Source organism: Hippopotamus amphibius, chromosome 11 (assembly GCF_030028045.1).
Source record: "Hippopotamus amphibius kiboko isolate mHipAmp2 chromosome 11, mHipAmp2.hap2, whole genome shotgun sequence".
NCBI classification, from domain to species: Eukaryota; Metazoa; Chordata; class Mammalia; order Artiodactyla; family Hippopotamidae; genus Hippopotamus; species Hippopotamus amphibius.
The window spans coordinates 40217650-40227198 of record NC_080196.1 but is presented as its reverse complement, the minus strand read 5'-3'; the positions used below and the strand labels follow the sequence as shown (position 1 = coordinate 40227198).

Below are 9549 nucleotides of genomic sequence, written 5' to 3'. Positions count from 1 at the left end.
AAAAGGCCTTGCTTTGATAGAAGGAAATCAAAAGAGGAGAAAAACTTACACAGGAGGAGGGGAGAAGATCAAAGCAAATGTAAGTGAGCCAGAAGAGAAAAACAGTTGGAGAAGGAAAGAAAAGTAAGAAGAGAAACAGAAAGGTTTTGCTAGAATCCCTCACCTGGAAACACCCCTGGGTAAGGCCAGCTCAGGGTCTGGCTCAACAACTGCAGTTCCCATCCCCCCTCCTTCCTTGGGAGTATGAAATCCCCCCATTCTACAGGTGTGAAAACTAAGGCTCCAAACCATTAATCTTTCTATTTTCCCCCCACTATGGATAAAACTTTTAGAGCCACAATGAGAATCTGGGAGAAACAAAACAAGTAAATAACTGGTATATCTTTCAGTTAATGGTGGAAAAATACAAGTTATTGTTTCTCTTGAGAGCAGATTTAAATGTTTTAGCAATAAGTCAGACTTCACTGAAAAAGGATAGGGAACACCCGGCAAACTTCCTAGCTGAACTCACTGTTCCGGCGAAGGAGATCTTGGTGATTTTTCTGACACAATCGCGGTATTTCTCTCCCAATAGTTAATCTAGTGGCTCGGGTTTCTTTTTTACGGGAAGTGGAAAACAGAGGAAGGTGTAAATGACCCATGGACCCCACCCCTGCCCCCCAGGTCACCACAGAAGCCTTTGCTAGGAGAAAGGCTGGCGTTCAGTGGCGGTGGGGGGTGGGGGGTATAGTTTCCATGTGGCTTGAGCCGGCTTATTTGCGTTTGCGTTTCTATTAAACATTTCAAGAGTCCAGGATGATGCGTCTCCTCCAAATCCTGCAGTTTGTATGAGGGGTGGGAAACCAGCCAGAGTTAGGCAGACTTTCCAGGTTTGGGCTTTTCCTTAAGCATGGGACCCCGGCGGGTACAATCTGGTGGCCGCTCGGTCAGAAACAGCTCCTTGACCTTGGAAGCAATTCCGAAGCAGGAAGCACGTTTGTAAACGTGACGGTCTTAGTTCCAGCCTAACCGCTCACGAGGATGAAGTGATTGGTGAATTCTTTTAATACTTTAATCTTATTAGAAACAAAACGTTCTATCTGTTTGGGAGTAACAGCGGAGGTATTATTATTAAACCCCAGCCCATTTGGAGGTGAGGGAGAGGGGACTGAGGATAACTTGGATGTCGGCAACCGGGGAATTACACCCCAGGGAACTCCGGGCCTGAGTCGACCAGAACCTGGCGGAGCCACTCTCCACAGACAAGGCGGCACAACCGGAGCGCGCTCACGGCAACCGCGATTCTCGCAGGGTTTGTAGCCGTTACGTCACGACCTCCTCCGCCTCTCATTGGGCGAGCCCGTCCAATCATGTGACTCCAGCATGGTGTATAAATAAGGGCGAGGAGAAGGCGGTGGTCCGCCATTTCGTGGACGCCGGGTCTGGGGTAGCATCTGCGGGTGGCAGGCGGGAGGGAACCGGGAAGACCCAGCCGAGGGTGTGTGGATTTGAGCCTCCGCGTTTCTAACCGAAGATCTCGGTAAGTGACCCGCGACTAAAGGAATGAGGTAGGAAATGGGCCTTACTGGGACCGAAGTGGGGCTAGGCCCAATGGCGGCGCCAGATTGAGACAAAGAGACGCTGCCGCCATTTTGTGACGTTCAGCACGGGGCGGTGGCGGGGGCTCCCGGCCCCTCGGAGGATGTACCCAGGCCTCAAGAGTGGAGGTGTTTTTAACCCTTTCCTGGGGGGGGAGGTGAACCGGGAGGTGAGATTGCCCAAGAGTTGAGGCGAAGGGGGGACTCGGTAGTCGGTTGCGCTCCAGGCCGCGGCTTTTCAATTTATGGCGCCTTTTTTTTTTTTTCGCTCCACGTTTTCTTAGGTAGCTTCTCATGATTTTTTTCTCAACTCACTAATCAAGACTGGGCCTTTCGACCCCTTTTAAGTAGTTTCTGTACTCACCTTCATTTTTATGTTCTTTTAATTTCACTTTTTACAGTCTGAATCTAATCACTTTTTTTTTTAAACCGCTTTTCCGTGAACTGTATTGTTGTAGTTCTTTCCATTAATACGTAGGTCTGTAACTGGTCACGGTAAAGTTCTTGGGAAAAAGGAAAAAAGCCATTCCCCAGTAATGGTTTGGTCTCAGAACTCCTGGGTGCAGGGTGGGGTCACGCAAATAGCATGTGTCTGGACTGGTTTTTTTAATTGGATAAGCCCAGAGAGAGAAGAAACTGGTAAAAGGCCTTGAGTTGAGTTTTTTGGACAAGCTGCTTTTTTATGCAATTGATACTGGCTTATAAGTTGATTAGATTCATTGCTGAGGCGACTTTTAAGTATTTAAGGTTTGTGAAATGCAAGTCCCCCAAGTGCCTTAAATTCTTGCATAAGAAATAGCTATTTTCCCCCCTGAGGTAAAATTAACACAAGATTTATTTTAAAATGCACAATTCAGAAGTATTTAGTACATTCACAATGTTGTGCAACTATCACCTTTCTAGTTCTAACGCACTTGATCCCCCCCCCCGCCAAAGTGACCTGGACACATAAGCAACCACTCCCCTTTTGCCCTGCCCCCCTTTTCTTCTCCCAGCCCCTGGTAGCTACTGATCCGTCTCTGCATTTACCCGTTTTGGATATTTCACATACATGGAATCGTGATATGTGCGCTTGTGTGTCTGGTATCTGTAACTTAGCATGCTTTCGAGTTTCACGTTTGTAGCACTTACGAATACTTCCTGAAGAATAACGCTGTTCTATGGATAATACATTTTGCTTATCCACTTATCTGTTGCTGGACATTTTTGGGTTAACACTTTTGGCAGCTGAGAATAGAATTAGGTACATTTCTTAGAAAACAAGTTTGTCTTGCTGCTTGGGGAATGAAGCTGGTTAACTTCTGGCCTGTGAAAGCACATTAGTATCACTTTTCTAGCGGTCTTCAGCAAGTTGTTTTCATTTTGGTTTTGAGTTAACAGGATTTGCTTCTGAGTAGCCTATCCTACTGTGTTTTGTTTGTTTGTTTTTCATTAATTGGAATAGGTAAAGTCCTTAACTCGATTCTCACTTGCGGTGAATGCACCTTCACTTACTTTTCAAGTAGGCTTTTTTTCCCCTTTATACAACTTGTGCTGGCTTCCATGCAATTATTGGTAACTGTTTCAAGGGTAGTGCTTTTAGTGGTGGTTCTTGTTTTGTTTTTTACAAAAAGTAATATGTTTTTCTTCAGGTTTTTATTGGAGTATAATTGTTTTACAATGTTGCGCCGTTTCCACTGTACAACAAAGTGAATTGGCTGTATTTACACATGTATCCCCATATCCCCTCCCTCTGGAGCCTCCCTCCCCTCTCCCTATCCCATCCCTCTAAGTCATCACCAGTGCTTTTAGTTTTTGGGTTTTCCTATTTTTTAATTCTTTCCTAAGGATCTGTTTTTCACTGTGTGGATTATGATATTTTGAGGGGTTTGTTTTGTTTTTGTTTTTTTTACAGAAATGCATCGTGATTCCTGTCCGTTGGACTGTAAGGTTTATGTAGGTAATCTTGGAAACAATGGTAACAAGACTGAATTGGAACGAGCTTTTGGCTACTATGGACCACTCCGAAGTGTGTGGGTTGCTAGAAACCCTCCCGGCTTTGCTTTTGTTGAATTTGAAGATCCCCGAGATGCAGCCGATGCTGTCCGAGAGCTAGATGGGAGGTAATTCATTTATTTATACTAATGAGAAATAATGCTGATTATGTTTTAATATTTAAAATCTCTAGGATATGTGGCTTTTAGATGGCTTCTTGGCTATCTGAAATTGATGTTACTGGAGATTTACGTAAACCTTTTTTGGCAGTCAAAAAAAGTGAACAGTTGAAGTGATGATATCTAGGAAAAGTTTTTTATATTCAGTTGGCTGTTGAAGAAAACAGTTTTAACGGTCAGTTTTTTGGTGGGTGGATAGCTGTATATGGTAGAAACATTTTAACCTAAGTCCACCACGAAGCAGCACTTGTGTTGTCACCTTTGAATTGTTTCTAAAATAATGGTAGAATCAAATATTTCTCCTATGGCCACAAACTGATGGTAGGTGGATGATGGTTACATGGTTTGTCGTACCATTATCTTTTACATGTTGGAAATATTTTGTTTAGAAAGCGTGGATCGTATAGCTATTTCCCTTTGCATTTACAGTGTTCTGTTAGCTGGCGGAAAAGTAACACCTGAGCCTTAACGGTGAACAGGTGTTCCCCTTCTCCTTCCTGGCATTTGAAAACCATTGGATTTCATGAACCAAAGAAAATAATCCTTAAGATCCGAAAATTAAAGAGTCTGAGAGTTGGCTGTAAAGCTGTATGAAAGGTCATTTATCTAAGAAAATTACAGAAACACATTTTGCCAGGGCCCCACCTTTTCCCAGTCACTGTCCCACATATGGGGGCTTATCTAAACTTCATGGTTGTGGACCAATGAAGATGTGGGAGATAACTGTCTTTTTTTTTTTTTTTTTTTTTTTTAATACTGTTCTCAGCTGCAGTTTCTTATGTGTCAAGTATTGTGTGATGATTGAGGGGAGAGGGAGATGTAAAATGGCTTTTGTCCTATTTATTGCTATTTATTTGGAAGGGGGATGGGGAGGAGGGAGACCAACAGAGTATAGTAAGACTTGTAAACAGTTGCTGCAACTTCAGAGGAAGAGGTCAAAACAGGTGAACTAGCTGTTGGAGGATTAATCCAAGGGTTTTCACATTTAAATTGCAACTGTTAACATTGAACCCAATGATAAGAGTGACTAACAGTAATAAAATGTAAGGAAGTTGGTTTGCTTTACTAGAAAAAATAAGGGAACTAAAATTTGCTTTATAAGAGTGGGGTTTTTCTTCCCCCTCCTTGCTTTAATCTCTTAGAAAGTCACTGGCTACTTTAAATTGAATGTTTCTTCCCCCTCCCAGAACACTATGTGGCTGCCGAGTAAGAGTGGAACTGTCGAATGGTGAAAAGAGAAGTCGAAATCGTGGCCCACCTCCTTCTTGGGGTCGTCGCCCTCGAGATGATTATCGGAGAAGGAGTCCTCCACCTCGCCGCAGGTACTTAGAGAGAGCGTGTTTAGAGGTATTGGTGTAATGGAGTAGCTAATAGGAGCAGGTATTTCTCTTTAAAGTTTGTTGGTGGGTTTTAAATTTTGAAGAATCAGGTTTTTATGAAATATTTGCTGGGTGTAGTTTGGGATATGTGAGTTGTGCTGAGTGTTGGCTTTTGTCTTTAGGTCACTGTTCATGTTGGTAGTCAGTAAATTCTATCTTGGATCTATCTTCTAGTTCATCTTCTAGTTGCATCTTTCCAAGTCTTCCCTTATACTTCAATTTAGGCCTTTTTCCATTTCTTGACTCCATAATGACAAACATTACATTCAACTCTAGCTCTTCACAAAAATGTGTTTTCTACTATTAGCACGATTGTAATATTTATCAAACAGGCAGCTGTTATAATGTTACAACTGGTAAAGTAGAAGTCATTCTGAAACTAACTTAAGTCACTGACCAATAAAGGGGGCTAAAGTAATCCCAGTCATCTGTTCTTCAAACCCAAATAGGAGAGAATGCAGTTTTTTTTATAATTGGAAATGGCATCATTCTTGGACCAGGCAGTATTGTCTGGATGCTAACTCCACATCTCCTCAAACCTCCAAAATAGTTTCTATAGGACTGAATTTACCTCTTACAGGTGAGTGAAGTCCTAGGAGATAGGAGTTCAAAATCTTGCCCCTTTTGCTGTTTTGAAAAACAAAACAACACACTGTTGCCCATCATAATAAAGAGTATTTGTTAGCTAATAGATGGTTGTACTGATGGCTTGTTTTTCATTTTTTTTTGTGCTTTTTGGTCCATCTATTAATAAAAATGAACCCCGTTACAGAGTCACCATCATGTCTCTTCTCACCACCCTCTGAGTCTGCATTAGCCAGTCAACTAGCCCTTTCAGCGTCATGTGACCAGCGCGCCCCATTCAGCTTGGCTGGTGTCGTTTCACATGACCCAGGCATGGCCAGTCGTCAGGTTGCACCGCCCTTTGGTTCCCGAGCATGCTGTTTTCTCTCAGCCTTCTCTCCAACCTTAACCAAATCGGCAGCAGCCACCTCGACCGCCCACACATTCCTGGCCAATCAGCTCAGCTGTTTATTTACCAAATGTCTTCACAACAACTACAGCAGCAGCCTTCGGCTAACAAAAAAGCAGGAAAAATCCACAACACCCCCTTCGCCAACCAACTAAATCCAACGCAACATCTGGCAAAACCTTTTCAGCAAATTCTTCCTGGCCGTCAGTCCGGCAGCCTCACCTCACCATTTCTAGCTTGTTGAAACCCAAAAACTAGTAAGTTTTTCCTGCTTATACAGTTTACTGCTGGTTAAAATAAGGAGTAAGCGGCTTAAAGTAATTCTTTTTTCTGGATCAAAGGCTGGCTGTGCATAATTGAATGGTAACGTACATATATATTGCTTGAATAAAACTTTTAAGGGTGATAGGGAACTCATAATGTAACTAGACCTTCAAGTGAAACTTATTTGCATGTGTGAGATGCCAAACTAAAAATTTTAATAACTCTAACAGATTTAGCTTTCCTTTCTAGCAAAAATTGGTTGAATCCTATCACCTTTAAATGGTTTTACTAACAGTTTTCAAAATTTTTAAATTTTTGGGGGTGAAGTGGGCCAAGCTAAGGTAATTTTGATAAGCCTAAACACACTCTTAAATGTGACGATCACAAATGCAGTTCTAATGTAGCACTTAATGGCATCAATATTTACACCTAGCGCGTTTTCACAAAATTACACTATCCACTTGGTACCTAAGTCTTGTCATGGACTTATAGGTTTGCATGGGTTCCAAATACTGGTTTATGGTACTGTTTTTGGAACTACTTGTGGGACTACATTTTGGTGTGGTGTTTGGGTAGTGAAGTTAGTTTGACATGAAGTTTGCATTGGACAGATCTGCTGTGAAGCATTCTTTGTTAAAGTGAATCCATGGTTGGAATACCTGCTTTTCACTTGAGCTTTTGGTTCCTTAATCCTTCTGTGCCTTTTTTTTCTTTTCTTTAAAAAAAAATTTTTTTTTTTTGTTTTTTTTGTTTTTGGACGATGGGTGCCAGTTCTTCGGCACATTTCACTGGGCCCAACAGTGAGATTGAAAAGTTGGGAAATGCCTCACGCCATAAATGCTACTTGACAGTTGGCCTGATTTTCCTGTTTTCTGCTTTTAGATCTCCAAGACGGAGAAGCTTCTCCCGAAGCCGGAGCAGGTAAATAACCTTTTTTGGGCCACATTCTCAGAAGTGGGAGTGTTTATGCTATTTTCGAAGCTGTTTCCCAAATGACTTGGTTAATGGTAATAGACCTTGAACTTCAGTAATGAATCAAGTGGCATATATAGAGCTTTTAGCTTTCAAAAACGTCTTAAGAAATATTTGTTGTGTATAATCCTGAATGGCCCTATTTTTCTTTTCCCTTTGACTTTAGGTCCCTTTCTAGAGATAGGAGAAGAGAGAGATCACTGTCCCGGGAGAGAAATCATAAGCCGTCCCGATCTTTCTCTAGGTCTCGTAGGTAAGATCTTTAATGACATGACCCTGAGCCATTTAAGACCTTGCATACATAACGTACTAAAACAGAAATAGGTCTTCTTTTAAGCCATTCGGATAAAAATTTTTATAACTTTTTTTACTGTAAAAATCTGTTGAAGTTTTGTCAGTGTAGCTGAGTTACAGATGTAACTTTGTTTTTCTATTTTTCAGCCGATCTAGGTCAAATGAAAGGAAATAGAAGACCAGTTTGTGAGAGGAGTGGTGTACAGGAAATAACTTCATTTGACAGGAGTATGTACAGAAAATTCAAGTTTTGTTTGAAATTCAAGTTTTGTTTGAGACTTCATAAGCTTGGTGCATTTTTAAAATGTTTTAGCTGTTCACATTTGTTTGTTTCTTGGAACAGTGACACATAAAAGTGTAATTCTCTATGGTTTGAAATGGATCATACGAGGCATGTAATATCAAGAATTGTTACTTTACAATGTTCCCTTAAGCAAAATTGAATTTGCTTTGAATTTTTAGTCTTGCATAGACTGGTAATAAACCTCTAACTTCTGCCCAGCTAAAGTGTGATGTTTAATATTGTGGAAACAAAACTGGCAAAAATTGAAAAGGCTTTCCAGAGCTGGGATATGGTATGCAGCTATAGTTAAGCAAGCAGTCTTTAAAAGCTGCTGTGAACACAAGGCAGCAGGTAAAAAATTAAAGCTGCACCCTTTAACTAGATTAGAGGTTTAAAAATTCCACTAGTCTTCACACTGGACGAGAGATTGTCCAGTGGGTTTAGAATCTAAGGAGTGTCAAGAAAGTTAGTTTACCTTCGCTTTAGGTCATAAGTTCCTTCTGTGATTGCTGTATATGAATACATAGCTCCTTGTAACATTATTTGGAAATTTGAGACTGTTCAAGATACCAGTGTCCTGCCAGTTTAAGGGTACATTGTAGAGCTGAACTTTTTGAGTTACTGTGCGAGATTTTTTTTCATGCTGTCATTTGTAATATGTTTTGTGAGAATCCTTGGGATTAAAGTTTTGGTTACAAATTGTTGTTTAACCTGAAAGCCTGTTTTTCCTTGCAAAACTAAAATCTGAGCTTGGTACCAAACCAAGTCCAGGTATAACATTCCTATTGGAAGCCATACTTATATTTTCTTGTAAAGTGCTTTTGAAAATAAAACATTAGCATAATTGTGTAATAGTTGAACCCACTATTACCATGGTTGTTGTCCCATAGAAGGCAGTTGGTTACATGAATCTTATTTTGTAAGAAACACAATTGAGGCTTTTGAAGTGAAGGGAATTTTTGGTTGTCCATCTAAGTGTTGAGACATTTTTAGGAGCAGAAGCCAGTTCAAAGTCCATGATATTCAGTGACCAACATTTTAAAGTATAGCCACCTGATATATTATAATCCAAAGTTGCCGGGAAAAAATAAGACCTTTTATCATTCGCATGAAAACCTACCACAAAGCTTTAAAAATTACTTCCAATTTATATAATTTGAGGTGTTGCATGGGAATTCTAAATTGATACGTCAGTGATGTGAAATTCACTATATGGTTCAAATGTAACAGTGCAGAATTGAATATGGAGGCATGCATAACCTTCCTCTTAGAAATCTAGAGGAGTTGTAATTTCAAATTTTTGTGCAATTAGATTAAATTATAATGCAACAGTCTTGTGGCTTAGTTTCCTTAAATGTGCTATTTAAAGCTAGTTTTGGATTATGCTGTTGTACTGACTTTCTTTAAAATGAAAGATAAGTCGTACTAATCAATCTATAAGGATGTTTTATAAGATACAGTTCCTAAACATTATTTCCAGTGGTCCTTTCTTCACCTTTCATACACATCAAAGGAGGAGAGCCCTGGGTGTCACAGGGGAGGATTGGTGTTGGTGGAGTTCAGTATGAGCCTGTTTACAGAAGACACTTTTAAGACTGCCTGTCGACTTACTCTGGGGGCTCAGGTTTTGGGCCTTTTGTGTTGGCATTTCATA

The 9549-nt window shown here is 40.7% G+C and overlaps 1 protein-coding gene across 1 annotated transcript; it reads left to right on the top strand.

Annotated features, from left to right (window-relative positions):
* The first annotated feature begins 1381 nt into the window (after positions 1-1381).
* On the top strand, positions 1382-9228 carry SRSF3 (serine and arginine rich splicing factor 3). The gene is made up of 6 exons (XM_057699282.1): positions 1382-1519; positions 3472-3679; positions 4918-5052; positions 7229-7267; positions 7485-7571; positions 7760-9228. The coding sequence occupies exons 2-6, from the start codon at positions 3474-3476 to the stop codon at positions 7785-7787; spliced, it is 495 nt and encodes a 164-aa protein (XP_057555265.1). The 5' UTR covers positions 1382-1519; positions 3472-3473; the 3' UTR covers positions 7788-9228.
* Positions 9229-9549: the final 321 nt, after the last annotated feature.